Source organism: Vanacampus margaritifer, chromosome 1, assembly GCF_051991255.1.
Source record: "Vanacampus margaritifer isolate UIUO_Vmar chromosome 1, RoL_Vmar_1.0, whole genome shotgun sequence".
In the NCBI taxonomy this organism is placed as follows: domain Eukaryota; kingdom Metazoa; phylum Chordata; class Actinopteri; order Syngnathiformes; family Syngnathidae; genus Vanacampus; species Vanacampus margaritifer.
This window is the reverse complement of record NC_135432.1, coordinates 62,794,114-62,811,769: the sequence shown is the minus strand read 5'-3', so window position 1 is coordinate 62,811,769 and position 17,656 is coordinate 62,794,114. Positions and strand designations below refer to the sequence as shown.

The 17,656-nt window shown below is 41.4% G+C and overlaps 1 protein-coding gene and 1 long non-coding RNA gene across 7 annotated transcripts in view; one reads left to right on the top strand and one right to left on the bottom strand.

Annotated features, from left to right (window-relative positions):
* Positions 1-17,656, bottom strand: part of pcnt (pericentrin) — a 41,074-nt gene that overhangs the window by 19,505 nt on the left and 3,913 nt on the right. For 4 of the 6 annotated variants that reach the window (XM_077559977.1, XM_077559981.1, XM_077559978.1 and 1 more), the window contains 30 exons: positions 16,563-16,697; positions 15,833-15,982; positions 14,706-15,532; positions 14,252-14,569; positions 13,453-13,801; positions 12,883-13,278; positions 12,491-12,709; positions 12,235-12,330; positions 11,659-11,802; positions 11,345-11,546; positions 11,198-11,265; positions 10,841-11,117; positions 10,478-10,581; positions 9,734-9,845; positions 9,406-9,532; positions 8,938-9,057; positions 8,791-8,869; positions 8,573-8,656; positions 8,366-8,477; positions 7,894-7,934; positions 7,696-7,827; positions 7,233-7,624; positions 6,212-6,665; positions 5,931-6,128; positions 5,359-5,430; positions 4,292-4,396; positions 3,983-4,135; positions 2,936-3,070; positions 773-933; positions 92-264 (listed from right to left, as the gene is read on the bottom strand). In XM_077559977.1, the coding sequence (XP_077416103.1) occupies positions 92-264; positions 773-933; positions 2,936-3,070; positions 3,983-4,135; positions 4,292-4,396; positions 5,359-5,430; positions 5,931-6,128; positions 6,212-6,665; positions 7,233-7,624; positions 7,696-7,827; positions 7,894-7,934; positions 8,366-8,477; positions 8,573-8,656; positions 8,791-8,869; positions 8,938-9,057; positions 9,406-9,532; positions 9,734-9,845; positions 10,478-10,581; positions 10,841-11,117; positions 11,198-11,265; positions 11,345-11,546; positions 11,659-11,802; positions 12,235-12,330; positions 12,491-12,709; positions 12,883-13,278; positions 13,453-13,801; positions 14,252-14,569; positions 14,706-15,532; positions 15,833-15,982; positions 16,563-16,697 (5,935 nt within the window). Of the gene's footprint in view, positions 1-91; positions 265-772; positions 934-2,935; positions 3,071-3,982; positions 4,136-4,291; positions 4,397-5,358; positions 5,431-5,930; positions 6,129-6,211; positions 6,666-7,232; positions 7,625-7,695; positions 7,828-7,893; positions 7,935-8,365; positions 8,478-8,572; positions 8,657-8,790; positions 8,870-8,937; positions 9,058-9,405; positions 9,533-9,733; positions 9,846-10,477; positions 10,582-10,840; positions 11,118-11,197; positions 11,266-11,344; positions 11,547-11,658; positions 11,803-12,234; positions 12,331-12,490; positions 12,710-12,882; positions 13,279-13,452; positions 13,802-14,251; positions 14,570-14,705; positions 15,533-15,832; positions 15,983-16,562; positions 16,698-17,387; positions 17,486-17,656 lie in introns of those variants that run through there. The other 2 variants (XM_077559979.1, XM_077559980.1) reach the window with 2 other exon arrangements.
* The window catches only part of LOC144045994 (uncharacterized), a 13,189-nt gene continuing 13,180 nt past the window's right edge, over positions 17,648-17,656 (top strand). Inside the window, exon 1 of the long non-coding RNA XR_013292313.1 lies at positions 17,648-17,656. This exon is cut by the window's right edge and continues 284 nt beyond it. This is a non-coding gene — a long non-coding RNA (uncharacterized LOC144045994).

Here is a 17,656-nt window from a genome sequence, read left to right as displayed (position 1 = left end):
TGTTAATTGATTATTCAAATCGGCAAGTGACTGCCAAACTGCTGTCAACTCCACATGTTGAGAAAAAAATAAAAACAAAACAATGACTGACCTGATTCTTGTGCATCTTTATTTACTAACGAGGTCCTCTGATGGACAGATTCCTCTGACATTTTGCTCCTGGTGTTAATCTTTTGGCCAATCAGCTCTTCAGTAGCAATAGTGCTACGAAGCATCTCCATCAATACCTTCTTCAGCTTGTCGTTGGCCTGGTGCAGTTTGTGTCTATACGTAGAAAAAGAAGCCACAAGATAATCATAAAAAAAATGAAATCACAAAATTCTCATTTTTAATTTTGATCAATTAAGTTTTCCTTTGCCAATAGAAAAAGCAAATATGACTTGATTTTTATTTTCCCTTTCTGAGATTTTCTTTATTTCTCCTGTGCCCTTAGACACAATAACTCTGCTTAACTTTCACATAAATGTGTTTTTAGTACAGAGAATGTAAATTTTAAAAAAAGTCACTTGGAAAATATAAATTTTTTCCAAACACTGAAAATGTTTAAAAATGTAACGTTATAAAATGAACCATTAAATTGCATTGCTTGATTGACACTCAATCCAACCATTACACAAATGTAAAAATAAGTTGGATTAAGTGTAGGGTAATGTTACTGTTAAATGCTCTGCTGGTCACTTGCAAACTGAAACTGAGCGGTTGGTATGCGTAACAGATGCCAGCTCGCGCTGTGCAAAACAGTCCTAGCAACACCACATGAATGAAGACAAACCTCTCCTCTTTGGTGGTCTGCAAGTCATCGGTGAGCATTTTGAGAAGGTTGCCTCCCTCCTGACTCTCGCGCTCCCGTCTTTGGAGGAGAGTGTCCAGAGTTTCCATCTCGGAGCGTTTGCCCTCCAACTCTCCCTGGAGGCAGCCAACCTCCGCTCGCAACTGGGAGAAAAGATAAAAGATACTTGTGAATGCTATTAACACGGTCCCATTCCTAAACTTTTAAAAATCCACATCTTAGTGCATGCCACCTTAAAAAAAAAAAAGAAGTTTGTTCAACTTCAAGACATAGAGGTATTCCTTATTCCATTATCCACCACTACTATCAACACACCTTCCCTCCCTTTTCACTCTCCCTCCCGCTCCCCATTAAAAATGTCTCACGCAGCCACCTGCATCAGCCTAACAATGGCGTCACCTGGGCAACAGAACCCTCCCAGCCCCTCTCTTAAGCTACTCTTTGCTAACCTCATGGTAGAGGAGGGGGTTGAGCGTACATGTTAATATCTTACTATTGAAGAGTCATTTGCATGGTGCTATGACAACAACAAAGTGTATGCACAGACTCACTTGCAGCACCGCACACAGTTTAGCTGAAATGTTCTGGAAAAATGTCTCACGCGACATTTTGTTTTGTTTTCCGCAGAAAAGAAAATGGTTAATTGCAGTTTCATTTAAGTGCATTTTAAAAAAAAAAAAGTGAAACTCATATAGATTTATTATCATTTAACACTTACATTACTTTTCTGAGAGCCAATTTGCAGTTAGTTTTCTATGCTAAAATCATTTTGATCGGTTCATTTACAATATCCACATTTCTTGATGGACATTTTTTTAAGCAATTGAGAGGAAACAAAACACACTATCTGCCCGTAATGCACGCTGCCCTAACTCCCCGCCCCTCGTCCTGTCCCGTGCTCATTGCATGTCGAGCTGGCAGTTGGACCTCACCCCCCCGACAGATGGCTGATACTGGTAAATATCAATTCCAACTCTAAAAAGGCATTGCAAGGACACGTTGGGTAACAAGAGAGGCCCCAACAAGCAGGTCTGTTGAAAATATGTCTGTGTACATTAATATGGCGCAAACTTATCAGTGCATGCAAAAAGCAAAAGAAAAAAAAAACAAGAGGGAGAAAAGACCAAAGTCAGCTGCCAGTGTGTCCCAGTCTCACCAACTATCACGTTGCTGACTGCACATTATTAGCTTACATTAAACAGCAGACGCACAGATAAGACAAAACGGGTATACAGTTCTTTTTTGAAATTGTTTAAAAGGTTTTCTGTTCTGACTATAATCATTTCTCCTATCAGCAGAATAATGAATGGCAAATGCAGTTCACGTTTATGAAAATATTAAAGCAAGCTGGCCAAATATACCATGCTCTTTTCTTCAAGGTGCATATGGGTTTTTGGACAACAGCAGCAGCAACATACATGTTCTACTACAGAGCATTGTATTTATTCATTTTTTAGAGCTGTCAGGTGATTTAAAAAATGTATCTAATTAATTAATCTAATTATCGATCATTGCTCTACTTTTAGCGTTAATTTCCATAACACGTTCATTTGAAGCATAAGTAATTAATCTAATACGTTAAACTAAGAGAACTAATTTTTTTTTAATAAATACATACACAGACTGGCCCGCAAACCGGTATTGGGCCATGGACCACCAAAGTAGGGGGCCTGTGCAGCACGACTGCTTTATGCTTAACAACTCTCCAGCTTTAAAAACTTGCAACATTAAGACCTTTTCTAGTACTTTACTATTACTTATTCTCATATGCTGTGTCATTAGAAAAACGCATAAAAGGACTGTTTTCCCCAAACAATTAATGCTTTCTTCTTTAAAAAAAAAAAAAAAAAAAACTCACAAAAAACAGAAAAAAACACTTTTTGAAATCTATTTGTGGTACATAGCATTTTGTCTGCAATATGGCTTACCCTCAGAGTCGCAGATATTTTGCATTTCGTTTATCTATTTGTTTTTTTAAGTGTGACGCTACTACTACTTGGTAACCTGATAAACCACTGGCATGTTTATAAATTTTATTTTTCTAAATAAAACAAGTATTTCCCCTATAGTCAATCAAGGAATTGGTCAAATGCACATATGCATAGTACATAACTGAGCTGTTGATAGCATGTGTGTGAAGAGTACCTGGGCAACCACAGCATCTAGCTGCTGCAGTTGTGCAGTGAGCTGGCTCATTTTGCCGGTGTAGTTGCGCTCCTTTTCTTCCTGTTCCAACGCAAAGGCCCGACGCAGGTCCTCAAGCTCCGCCTCCTTCTTAGCCTTGAAAGAAATAGCGATGCATGAATCGCGAAGGGGTTAAAAAAAAGAAGAGAAAAGAAAGAATGCTTATGCATCTGTTTGTTGTCATTGTCTGGCTGCGTCTCGCAGGCTGTGTTGTAAAACGAAAAATATAAGCATCTTCGGCCTAAAAAACCTTGCGCATCAGCGGATAAAAAGCTTACAACCATCCCCTTTAGCAACTGTTCAGATGGCAGCGATGCAAAAACACATGCAGCCATACGGACAAGCACGTCCCCCTCGTATAGGATGGTGGGATTAAAAGGAAACTGGGTTTGAATAAAGCTCCACTGGGAAAGAGTCCAATAGCGGGGAGGGGAAAAAACAAACAAACCTAAACCTTCGAATGAACTGGTGCATCTGGAGATTAGAGGAGCAATGGAGCAAACACACAACAGCATGAAATAATCCACAGAGATTACATAATGATGGCTCAAAAATGACAAGAGTTGGCTAAATAGTAGAACTAATGGACATACACAGTGAGCTCCCCGCATATTCCCCAGTTTCAGCATTCATAGATTCCTTTTTCTTTCTTTTTTTTTTTTTAAGACTGTCCTCATTCACAGAAATAAAATATCACACATTTGTTGTTTTTGTAATGGATCTGCTAAGAGTGAGTTGAGGAGCTTCATAGAGCGAGTCGCAAGATGTGGTATGGGTTCTAAAAGTGGTATAGGGGCTCTCTTTCTACTGAACAAATCCCTGCCATAGTTTTAACTTGTGGAGAAGCGGCAAATAAGACGAGCAGACATAAAACAGTTTGTTTACACTACAGAGCAAGCTACTATCCTATTATTCACATCGGGGCTAGGTCCCTAATCCCCCCCCCCCCGAATAGTGAGACTTCACCATTTACAAAAACAACAAAAGGTTCCAAAAAACATATTTCACCTTCATGTGATGAATCTCATCTTGCAACATCTCCACGGATTGGACTTTGAGGAGCTCCGCCTCCTCCAGGAAGTGCTTCCGTTGCCTCGACGACGACTCTTTAAGCTCCCGACGACATGCCTCCAGTTCTCGCGCTGAGGCTCCTTTAAGTTCCTACGGTGGGGCAACAATGTGTCGTGTTTTGGATTCACAGTACTGCACAAATACGCCATTGTGAGGGACGGGCGATGGTCTAAGCCTCTCCCTCTCGAAAAGGGCTGTTTGAGAAAGGGCCAGCATGTGAGTAGCATCCTAACGCACTACACACACCTCCAGCTGTAGTTGGTGCTGTTGATGGAGTTGTTCTTTCTCACTGGTGTACGCCTGCGTGAGCTCCTGAAGAGCAGTGCTGTGTTGCTGCTCAAGTTCGAGAACCTGCGAAGAGAAGTTATTGTTGACTATACAGTCTACAGTGCATACCGAACGTAAGAACAGCACTTCACTTCTTCCGCATTTTGCGATGTGATACCTAGTGCTGTCAAAGTGTTAACTAATTTATGACAAAAAATGATCACATTTATCATGTATTTACACAGATTACTCACATTATTATAATTTTGACCGCAGATGATCCTTACATTGACAGCAGATTGTTACGTTAAAAGGTAGCACAGGCTGTGTTTGAGCAAATAAACATACTACATGCATTAAAGTAAAGCATTTAATAATTGTTTGCATATGACATTCTTAATTTGTTCATGTCAAGCTATTGGGGTCATTATTTTCCATTTAAATTATGCAAGTAATTAACTGATTAGAAAAAGAGGAGGACGTGCGTTTGCAGTGCTAAATTTTTTTTGAGGACGTCCTCATAACAGGTGGTCTTTAAATTTGGCGGGCAAAAAATGATTTTTAAATTGTACTTTTTTATAAGAGCACATTCTATTTTCAGAAAAACATTTTAGAACAAAAAGTGCAAAAATAATTTTCTGTAACCAATACTTCTGTAAGACTAGTACAACTTGTTCCAATTAAAATTCTGAGCGATATTTCAGGTTCGAATATTAAAAAAACCTTAACTTTCTTTTTAGATAAGGTTGTAACATAAAATGTGGCAAAAGTGAAGCAGTGTGAATACTAAGACATATATTTTTGGCAAAAGTACTTTTATAATCGATGCTGTATTTTCTCAAATAGTGGCCATCACTTTAGTTGGTGGCCAGGTTTGCAGATTAATTGGGGAATGACGTCTATAAGAGCAGAGGTCATTGTTTGACGAAATATGATGATACTTCTATTATAAAGTGCCATTAAATATTAATATGTTGAAACAACTTGTTACTATGTGAATCAATAACATATACAGTATCAAGTTAGAAATGTAAGGAAAAGAATACCTGTGTCTTGAGGGTACCCAGAGCTTTGCAGTGTTCAGCATCCAGTGACTCTTTTTGAGCAAACAGTTCAGTCTGTAAAAAGGAAAAGTAATTTTAAAAAGGAAAATGTAATATTAAAAGAAAAACAAATGTAATTTTCGGAAATAAATTGAAATGACAAAAATAATGTCGTAATTTTAACTATACAAGTTGGATGAAGAGAATAATAATTTCATGAAGGGAAAAAAATCTTAAGAGTAAACATATAATTATGATAATGAAATTCCTTTTTAAAAGGGTTAGGGTTAGAAAAAATGCCAATTAAAAGAGAAAAAGTTGCAAAACTACAAGACACAAAAAAAGTTGTAAAATTACAAGGAAAAGGTGTGAAAATTGTACATTAATAAACATTCATATGAAATAAAATTAAAACCACTGGCCATAAAGATGTAAGAACAGCATAATAAAGTAAAATATTAATAAAAGAAAAAAAAGTTGTAATATTACAAAAAGTAGTAACATAACGTTTCTGTAAACAATATTTCTAACAGCACTGATTTCATACTTTCAGGATATTTAGGCTGCTTGTTCACCTGGTGAACATGGCTGAGCTCGGCTGCCATGGCCCTGAACTTGTCCATGTGCATCTGAGCAAGATCCTTTCGCAGCTCCTCTCTGAGAGACTCCTGCTCTGCAGCGTAACGCTCCATCACGTGCTGATGCTCCGCCTTTTGACCGGTGAGGTCTCGATGATGCCTCTGTTCCAGTTGCACCATTTCATCACGCAGTGCCTGGTATTACAAAGAACAAAAGGTTAGAAAAGCATTTGCGGATTTTCATGGGAATCTGAGATTCTATAAACTTATGCTCTTACGTGCACTTCCTTCAGGTACGTGGCTTCCAAGGTGTCCATATTACTGAGCATCCTCTTTTCGATTTCATCCGTCTCTTCCTGATGTTTCCGAGCCAACTCTGCTTCTCGAGCCTCCAGCTGGGCCTGACTGGTTTCTTGAAACAAGGCCTCGAGGGCTTCCAGGTCCTCCTTGCGCTTGGAATTGAGGGCCACTTCCAAGGCAACAAGCTGGGCTTTGTGCTCCGACTGCAGCCGGGCAGTCACAGCCGCAAGCTGGTCCTCGTGCCTGGCGCAGAGCGAGTCCAGTTGCTCTTTGTGTTTGGCGTTGAGAGAGTCCATCTCTTTGGAGTGTTTGTCCGCGATGGCCGCTCGCGCTTGTTCCATCTCTGTGTGATATTTATTCCGCAGCTCCGCCAGAGAGATTTCATTCTTCTGCGCCAAACACTGCTCTAACACAGCCTTTTCTTTCTCAAATCTGAAGAAAGAAAACAAAAAAAATGTTTTGGGAGGGTTGGCGATACAAAATAAAGGTCACAATATTGTAAACAAAAAAAAAAAAAAGAGCTCGTACGGGGAAAAAAAGCACAATATTGTGCTTTTGTACATGACAACTATTCATATAAACAACCTACAATATCCAATAACTCTTAATATTGAGGCACTTACTTGCTAATGCACGCACACATTGAATTCCTCTACCTATTGGCTCTGTTCACAAGCATATTACGTTCCCCTTCTTCTGACCATAAGCGTGGCTTTTAAACATAGAGGGGCCATGCCTTGTGAAAATTAAACTGCAGAACAACAAAAAAACTAGCCACGAGAGGGTGCTAGAACTGCACAAATGGAAAACAACCTTACTTCAAACAAATGTGCTGCTTATAATATAGTGACATTAAGACTACGATATTGTGGCAGTTTTATTATCGCGATATCACAATATTGCCATTATTGTTAAATCCCAGGTATTAATGTACAGTGTTCCCTCATTTTCAGCTGGGGTTAGGTTCCAAAAAATCAAAACTATCAAGACATCTCTCACCGGTCTTGGGCTTGTTTCAGTCGCTCCTCAGCCTGCTGCTGCAGTAGAACCGTGAGCTCTTTTATTTCCTTTGCCGTGCTGCTCTTCTCATGTTGTAGCTCCACATCGTGCTTAGCTTTACGAGTCTGGGGGCCTACGGCACAAGCGGCAGAGTTATAAACTAAATGTCGGTCCATTCTGTTCATGCCAGTAGTCTTACACTTACTCTTCAGGGACCTTTCTCTCTCCTCTGAAAGAGCTTTTTGCAAGCGTGTCTTCTCCTCTTCCACCTCAGTCTTGATGGCGACCAGCTCAGCTTCGTGCTCGTCTCTCATCCTCTTCATTTCCTCCTGGCCTTGTTGCTCCAGAGCTTCCTTCAAGTTGACACGCTCTTTGTCAAACTCCCTTTTCAGCTGCGACAGGCATCACAGTTTAGTATCCATATGATGAGGAAACAAGTGATTTTTGAGAATTGTTCCCATACCTTTTCGGTAGTCTGGTGAAGCTCCGCATTGTGTTTATTCACGTCAGCCAGTGTGTCCTCCAAGGTGTGGATGAGGGTCAAGCTGGTGTGTAGCTCCTCGGCGCAACACCATAACCGCAGTTCAACCTCGACCTCATTGAATGAGCACATAGTGTCAAACAGCAGCCAATTTCAATGTATTTAGCTTTATCCTCTCACCTCGACTTGTCTTGCCACCTCCATGTGGATGCGAGTGATCTCTGCAAGAGATGAGTTCCGGGTGAATCTATTTACAGTGAACCTCCACATATTTTTTTTTTTGTGCTAGCCTCCGGTATTCACTGAAAATTTCCACTATTCATGTTTTGTGTTTTTGTGATCAGGCCAAAGCAATATTATTATCGGTACTTTAGCGACATCTGGTGGAATCTTTGTGTTATTGTCAGGTTTAATTCATTGCGTATGCTTTTTCATCTGCAACTGAGATACCCTTTTCGGTTGGCGTCCGCAAAATGCGTAGCATGATAAAATCGCAAGAGTAACTGATTTTTTACTCCTTTACTTAGGAAGGAAGGAGAAAATTCTGACAAAAATAAATGAATTATTTGCCTTGACAAACTCAAACTAATCAATGAACTTGATCGTCCAGGCCCAGCAAATGGTACACAAATATTTGGATATAGTAAAGCACCTTGTAAGTGACGGTCAGAAAGTTTGGCTCTGAGCTGCTCTAGCTCCAGGGAATGGCGAGTCTTCATCTCCTGCAGTTCGCTGTAGTAATGGTCTGCGAGATCTGAGCGCACCTAACAGAACACGCAGAGAGGGGAGAATCTGATTTTTTTAAATTTGAAAACGGAAAACAAGTCAAAGACTGTAAAATGGCATAAAGGCGCCTTACCTGGTGCAGTTCTTCCTTAAAGGATGATTGTAGGTCATTGATCTCCATTTTGTGTTTGTCCTCCGTTTGGGTGTCAAGCACTTCCTGGATATGACAAAATATTGAGAGATCACACATTTTCCATGCATTCAAGCACTTGTAAATTTTAAAGCGAGTTTGACTGCACTTTAGAGCAAGTTCGGCAAAAGCAGCCGTGTTCTCAATATTCTTCAGTTCACCTTCGGTTTGTCCACTTTAAGGCTGTTGTCACATTGCGAGTCATCTATCTTCTCTTCAGCCGGATCTTGAAAGACGAAACTGATGCGAAAGGGTGACAAACATTTTAGTTGAGGTCCTTATGATGTTAATTGACTTCAATGTCGTACCTGTGGTCTGTGGTTTTAAGCACTGACTCCTCCAAAGCCCGTTCCACTAGTTTCAGCTGGAGCAGAGCAATTTCCTCTCGGTAGCTATCCTCAGACGCTCGTAACCGCTGCTCAAAGTACCTGGAGGGGTGGGGTTGTAACAGTCAGAATTTTGTAACCAGTGATTCCCAACGACCGCAATAAAATTATCCAGTTAGGCGAATACTTCAGTTTGTGTGTGAGACTTTTTGTCTTAAGTTACACTTTGCAAAACGAGATTATTTCATGACATTCTATTTATGTTGAACAAGAGACATACTGTATTTTGGTGTGCTGGAATGAATTCAAGGCATTTCTATGACATTGTTAAATTTTAAATATGTGCCTTGGCACAATAAAAGTTGACAATGCATTCAGTAACCATAATGACAAGATCAGTTTCCATTTCAATAGAACACAAAAAGACATCACTGTAGTGTTCAAAAATACCTCCTCAGGCTTTCCAGCTCAGCCTCGTTCTGTTCTTTGATTTCAAGCTTTTGTTTGTTAAATTCGACTTTGACCCGCTCAATGTCATCCACGCGGGAAGAGCGAGCCACCAGCTGCTCCTTCAGCTCTGAGATGACAAAAATAAATAATTACATTTGGCTGATGCCTGGAGCTAAACATTTTCAGGTTTTCCCTTCCGCTGTGATGTCACATTTCATTACTGAGTGGAACCAGCCCATACAAAAATACCAACTAATGTTCTAAATTGTTAAATGAATACTTTTGATGAAAAGGTTGTCTGATGCCAGGTTGCATTCATAAATCTCACCTCCTAACTCTTGCCGACTGGCTCTCATGCTCTCCAGCTGAGTCCACAACTGACCTACTTCCTGCTGTGAGCTCTTCTTCAGCAGATCATTCTCCTCCTGCAGCCGCGACACCTGCTTGACAGAGCCAAAGCATGGCTAACATGTCTAACATGCTATATTATATGTCTAATATCTTGGGCAAAGGAGAAGTGCTCACTAACACAGATTAAGATATATCAGTGGGGAATATTTGGGAGAATTAGTCCTTTTGGGTTCATAGAAAAAGTATTTAAAGTGGAAGCCAACCTTAAACATTTGTTGACAATAAAATGTTATATGTGACCTCACTAGTCTAAAACATTACATTTGTGGAATGTGCGTTATGAAGCAAAATCCAGCCGTTTTTATCCATTTCTGGGGGCGGCCATTTTGCCACTTGCTGTCGACTGAAGATGACATAATTGTTGCTCAGGGCTCAGAAAACAATCAATCAGAGCTCACCTGTTTTCTGAAGCTGTGATTGGTTGTTACCTGAGACCTGAGCAACATTGAAGTCATATTCAGTTGACAGCATGTGGCAAAATAGCCACTGGTTTGGACTGAAGTCGATTCCTCGCCCTCCCCTATTTCAAGCAGATTGGAGTGAGAAAATCCCACGCCAGAGGATAATCGCTTAGGATAATCTGACTTTGATTGGAAAGGAGGGAAAATGCTCAAATTTGGCCTGATTGTCAGTACGAGTCCACCCCGACCGAGTAAGTCACCTCTTTCTGCAGCTGCTGCTGCTGCTTCTCCTCTAGTTGGCGCACTTGCTGCTCTCTCTCCTGAAGCAGCACATTGTGGCTGGACACCAACTCCTCCAGTGAAGCTGAATGACATTTAAAAAGAAAAAAAAGAAGTTCAAAGTAAACATCCAGAAAGTGTTCACAGCACTTCATTATTTCAACATTTTGTTACGTCACAGGCTTATTCCAAAATGTAAAAGGTTTGTTTTTCCTTCAAAATTCTACACACAACACCACATTACTTAAGTGATTAGTATAAAAAGTGGGAACGCGAACTGTGAAGACTTTCCAGAAGCAATGTACAGCTTTGTTGGAGTTTGCAATGAAACGCATGGAACTTACAGGCATCAGCGTTCCTGTCAGCATAGGATTGCTTCAGTTCCTCCTCAAGTTTCTGCTTTTGCTCCTGACTAGTAAGCTCTATGCTCTCCAGTCGCGTTTTTGACTCCTGCAGCTCCCTCCGAGTATGGGACAAAGACTCCTTTGCTTCGATTAAAGCTTGGCTAGTCTGGGTGAGGGAGGCCTGTGTTTTGGCGAGTTCTGTCTGGGTGCTGGCAAGGCTTTCCTGGAGCATCGACTGGATCCTTTCAGCTGCGGTTGCCCACTCTGACTTTAGAATCTGTAATAAGGGCAGAAAATGAAATTACCTAAACGCATAAATCTTAAAACACATTCATTTAAGTATATGGAAAAACTGACGTTTATATCTTTGATCTGCTTCTCCTCCATGGAACCTTTCTCGTCAGCAAACTTCTGATTCAGCTCATCTGAACATAAAAAAACTATTTTGAAACAATCGATTTTTAAAAAAAAAAAGAATCACTGAAACCCTCCACACTCACTCACCCATGTCACGTTGATGCAACTCACGCAGTCGGTCTTGCTGTGCCTCATTCTGCTCTCTAATGCGGTCCAGTTCCAACTGGTGCTGGTCCCGCAGGGATGCCTGAACCTTTGCGAGAGCGGTCTCCTGGGAGACCTCAAGATGGGACATGTGGAGGTTTGTTAGGCTCAAGCGCAAGGCTTCCAGCTCACGGCTCTTCTGAGCCTTTGGGGGAGAAGAGAACAATGAGATGCTGACAAACACTTGTCTCGTGCAGATTTGGTAAAATAAAAAAAATGTCTCAATTCATTGTAAGGTTGAGTTTAGATTTCTTTACCTGTGCCTGCTCCATTTCAAATTGGTGTACAGCCTCCAGACTCTCCGTCACCTCGAGGGAGACTTGCATCTTCAGCCTACTGAGCTCCTCATCATGTTTCTCTTTCAGCTCCAACACCGCTCGCCCATGCTCGCGCTCCGTCACCTGCACGGGTAAAACGTTTAAAAACAACAGCAAGCTCTTCAAATGGAGATGTGGATTACTGGTGTACTGATACTGTTACATTAGTAGTGAGGACATGACAATGATTGTGCCCAAGGGCCAAATTTGACCTTTACTGATTTATGGGCCAGGTCATCCATACATGAGGAAAGCTATAAATGAATAAAAAGTTTCTTATCTGATTCTTAATGTAACAGGTTAGTATTTTTTATCATTTTACATGATATTATTGTTTCATTAATAATTACTTGAGTAAATATTTAATCAAATAAAAAATGCTAAAATGTATCAATCAATCTATTATTCTTTATTTATAGTGCACCTTTCATACATTAAAATGCAACTCAAGGTGCTGAACAATTAAAACATCCATAGTACAATACGTTCTACCAAGAATTAAATAACCTTGAGTACCTGTTTAATGAGGCAGATCTGACGCTTCTGTTCATGCTCCATTGCCACTTTTTGCGCGAGGAGCTCAGTCTCCATGCGGTTGTTCAAATCTGACATCTACACATTTACGCAGGTGGAAGACCCAAAAAAAAGCACACAAAAACTTATCGCCAAGCAGAGTCCACATTTTTTAAACGTTACAAACCAGGGGAAAAAATTGTCCTTAATATATTTAACCAACAATGAGATCAAGCAGTCATGCAGTTCATGGTCCCACCTCTTGTTGATGTTGATCCAGGAGGTCTGCCATCTCTTGCTTGTGGGACACTTGGAGCCTCTCCGTAGCCTCCTCCACAGCAAGGACCTGCCTCTCCATCAAGGCCTTCACCTCATCTTCTCGTTTCTTCCTGAGTTCCTCGAGGAGTTCCCTCACATCTTGAACTTCTTTGTCCTTCTCCAGTCTCTCGTCCTCCCATTTCTCTCTCTCTTCAGCAAACTGTAGGGGGAAAAAACATGCTGAAGCTCAGTTCCCCTGAAGTAAAAATGGCATCCGCCATAAACATAGGCCACAAATAATTTAATATTTCTTTAAGTATTAAAAAAAAATACCCTCTTCCCTGTTAATTGCTCATTGTGTGCCTAACATTTTGTAACTAGTGTCTGTCTCACCTCTGCCTCCTTGGCTTGTAGCAAGTTCTCAAACTGTTCAAGTTCCTCCCTGAGCACCTGTTCCATCTTCTTCATCTGTTCACCCATTTCCTCTTCTTTGCGCCAGTATCTGTCTTTCTCCTGTAATGCCACAGCTTGGGCCTCCTTCAGGTTGACAATCTCAGCTTCCAGTTCCCTTCTACGTTTCTCAACACTTTGCAAACTGCTACGCTTCTTCTCCAGTTCTACCTGAAGGCATTCTACTTCCGTTTGGACGTCTAGTAGCTTGGCACGGGTGCTTTGGAGCTCCTCCACCGCTCGGTCCATCGTCAAGGTCCTTTCGTCCAGCAGGTCAGTTGTTGTTTGACACCTTCTTTGAGTCTCTTCTAGCTCAAAAATGAGTTTATTATAATTTGCCTTGAATTGGGGGGGAGAATGTTTTAGTCTCACAATGGGTAAAAACTTGCATCATTTTAGCACCATTAGTGGATATATATATGAAAACATTTCAGTAATCTGTATGAGCACATTTCATATAGAGCGTGTAAGAGGTGATCTTGAATTATATTTTTTTCTTTTTAATCAACATACCTGCAGTGTTTGCAGACAGCTGTCAGCATGTAAAGTACCATCTGCAGTCTGCTTAATCTCCTGTAGAGACACTTCCAGCATCTCCTGCTGGTTTTGATGCGGCAGGAATGGTGTCTCGTTCTCCTCGCTTAGCTCCCCAGACACGTTATCCTCCTCTACTGAAGGGATCAGCAGGGAATTTTCACCTGAGAATTCCACAGTCTTTTCCTCCAATAAGGCATCTGATTTGTTCGTAAGGCTATCTTGTTCGAGACTTTTCAAGTTCATCTCCTCGGCGCATTTCCTCCTCCCCTCCTCCTTTTCGAGCTGCCTGAGGGCTTCCATGAGCTCCTCAGTAACTTGAGCCCACCTGGACAGAGATGGCGTAAAAGAGCTGTGAGCTTGATCCAAATGAAAGACATGAGAGGAAGTCACATTTGTGCAAGTCTTAAGTCTCACGTTTTAACCTTCAAGTTTCAAGCACATCTCAAATCTTAAAGAACAATACATGTGCATTTAAATTTAAGCTTTCATGTACATTTTTTATTTAACTTTATGTATGATAGCCCTATGACCCTGTGCCAGAATGGCACTATGTCACCAAATCACTGGGCATTTCTTTAATCTGCAAGTTCTCCGGTATTAGTGGCTGTCATGTCAAATGTGAGTGGACAACCAGGATTGTGCGTAGTCTGTAAAAATGACTTTTTAAAATAAATAAAGTTTTACCCAGTGAAGTCCCATGTCAGACAATTTGGAACTTAAGTCTAAGCTTGTGTCAAGTCCCTCACCACTACCAAATGGTATTTTCCCATCTTACCTGTTTCTAGCCTCCTCCAGCTCTTCAGTAGTCTTGCAGACTTCCTTTCGCAGCACATCTAACTCATGGTCCTTCATAGACAGCTCCTGACGCAGCTCCTCGCACTGTTGATTCAGCAGCTCTTTGGCGAGAAGCTGCTCAGAAATGCCGCTCGTCCCCAGCGGTTCACACATGGAGTCGCTGAGCCCCAGTGCATTTGAACCATCAGCCACACGAAGGCCGGGCGAGCTGTTGTAGACGTCAGAGTCCTCTTTGGAGGGACAGTTGGAGACGGACAGCAGAGGCTGATTGCAGAAAATGTCGCTGTTCAGCTCAAAGCTGCAAGGAGAGGAAAAGGGCAATTATGGCACCGGTGTCAAACTCAAGGATACAGGCCAGATGTGGCTTGCAATGTCATTTTAAGTGGCCTGTGAAATGCTGGTCATTGCTGAAATATATATATATTTTTAAATACCTTTGGTCTGACGAGATGTCCAGCTGACTGCAAGGCCCGAGGTGAACCATTGAAGATTGTGCAAAGTAGCGCTCCATCAGAAGGTCCCCCGATAACGATACATTCATGCTGTCCTGGACTGGTCCCGATTCACCACTGCTTTTGTCGGCACTGGTGATCTCAGCAAAACTAAAACCAGCTTTGGCTTGATTCTGGAGGTTCTTGGAAGCTTTCAGTCCCGTGACTTCCTTCGCGCTCTCCTCCAACAGCCGATTGACCCTCTCCAGCTCTTCTTTGTGCTCCTCTTTCAACCTCCTCACAGCCTCCTCCTGTCTTAGTCGCTCGTCCTCAAAGTTTTGGAGACGGCGGGCGAACGTGGCTTCCTCCTCGCGCCATCTCCTCTGCGACTCTTCCTCCTCCTCAAGCCTCTTCCTCAGTTGAATTAACTCTCTATTGAGTACCTCCTTCTCCTCTTTGCAGTGACTCAGGACTTGGCTCAGCTGGGTCTGTAGGTCTTTTTTTTCAATCTCTATTAACGAAAGCACATGTTGGTGGTTCTCCTTCTCTTTTTCCAGTTCAGAACACAAGCGCAGGCAGTTGTCCTTCTCCTCTTGTAGCATAGCCTTCAGCTCGGATAGGACGGTGTCCGTCTCCGCCTCGCTGTCGGTGCTGAAGTCTTCTGCGCTGGTTCGGGAGCCGAGGCCAGCGCTCCCTGACCGCTCCGTCGACGCATCTTCCATGCTGAGGTCCTCATTTTGGGAGTTCTTCTGCCGCCGCTGCTGCTGCTTAGCCACGTCACAGATGTCTGCTCCCGGCTGATTTTTAAGGCGTTGAAAGTCCACATTTGTCTGCGTCAGAATATTTAATACACAGATTCAAGTTTAGTTTACAGATTTAAATTGAGTTCAATAGTACTTTCAGTTATGAGTGCCTCAATTTAGGGGTTTTGAGATTTTAGAATATTTTTGCTTTACAGTATATATTGAGCTCCAGCTTGGCCGCCATGTTAGATGGGGTAGAAGGACACGTCTATTCAGGTGTGGTGTTTATTAAAATAGAGCCAACGATTGAAGGAAATATGTATATCCCAGAGCACTAAACCAGTAAAATTCCTGGTCATTTTGGTAGCAAGTGTGCATCGAGTATACCTGCTGGAGCTGTTTCTGTAGAGACTGGGTTTTGCCGACGAGGGCCTGCATTTCCAGCTGGACCTCGTCTCGACTAGCTTGGGCATCCTGCAGGTTGGAGCTGAGCTTGACGATGATCTCATTACGCTTCTCCACGGCCTGCTTTAACTGCTGCAAGGGTGAAGAAAATACGTTAGAGTGAGATTAATTCTAAAAACACGAGTAGAATTATTTTTCGTGGATGAAAAGAAACGATTTTGATGGAAGGCAATCATGGAGTCAATCGCGCTGAACAGTTACAAAGACAAGACGCCCATTTTACATTGTAAACAGTGATTTGTAAATGTGTAAACTCTTGACCTAAGGATTGTACTTCCTAGCCACAGGCCGCCTTACCTCACTTATATTTACATGAGTTTAAGAGCATGAGAGCTGAATATGGTGCAGTGTTTGACATATACCAGCAGTCATGCACTTTGAGAGCTGATTTATAATGCAAAATTAAAAATGGTAATTTATTAAGGATAGTGTTTACATACAGTACAAGTTTTTAGAGGTAAAAAAAAATAAAAAATAGCAGCACTTCTTGTTTTTCCATTTGGTTGTTTCACATTTATGTCCACAATTTTTTTTCTTTTTTTCATCCAAATGTTTACTGCAATCATCAGCGTGGGTTAGTTTCAGACTAAGGCACATTTAGGCAAGCAAAATATTTGTGTTGTGACAAACGCAGTGCATATATGATGTGTACCTGCAACTGTTCTTGGCTGGCGAGCGCAACCAGCTCCTCATCCGTCAGTTCACCGACAAGGGAAATGCTCGTCTCCGTGCGGAGAAGCTCATCCTTGTGTCGTTGAACCTCCACATTCTTTGGGTTCAATGCATCCTATGGAGACAAACAGATTAAACAAGTTTGATCGCTTTGCACATTTTCTAGGAGTAATCGTGTTTTTTTTTAATGCACACAAAACACACTTGCTTAATGTTTCTTTTGTTTTTTTAAAGGTAGTAAATGTCAGTTAATCCAGGCCAGGTTGCCATGACAACATGGCTGGCAGGCAACATGATGGTTAGTGACCCATTTCTGTAATGTATGTTTGCAGCGCGGAGTGGAGGGTTACGGGGTTACTCGTTAAAGCAAGCAATGAGGATGCAAATCACGCTGACACACTGCGCATGGCAAGACGTTCGAGCCATCATGTCACTACGCACCACAAAGGCAAATTGGAATCATAGAATCCAACATTGTTAAAAAATAGCAGTGTTTCACACATTATCATCAAAATAACAATAATAGCTATAGGCCTATATGTAGCACTTGGTAAAATGTGGTTAAAGTGCTTTGACAAAAGACGCGTGCACAAAATAAGATACAATGATCACAAGCAGAAATACGCAGCCATGGACATCAGCTCTTTTAAGAGCTACTGTAAAGAGATGGTAAAATAAATAAATAATTTTAAAAAATAATAAAGAAATAAATATATATATATATATATACACACACATACAGTGAGGAATAAGACATTACATAAAAAGCAGTCTGTAAAAGTAAGTTTTACAAAACACTTGTCACCGATTTTTTTGTCTTATCTCCTCCAGCAGGCTGTTCCAAAGTCATCTTTAGTTTTTTAAGCTTCAACTATGAAACAACCTGAAGGCTCTCACTTGACGATCTGAGGCTTGGGGCTGCATCATAAAGAGCTTTAAAGTTCACTTTGGTAGCTCAAAGCCAGACATGTGCTCTAAGATTAAAGCGTTATCTTGGCGTACGAGTTTTGCGATTATTTTTCACCTTGTGTCTCGAGCAAAAATCTGACCAATAAGTGAGCTTCAGTGTCACAA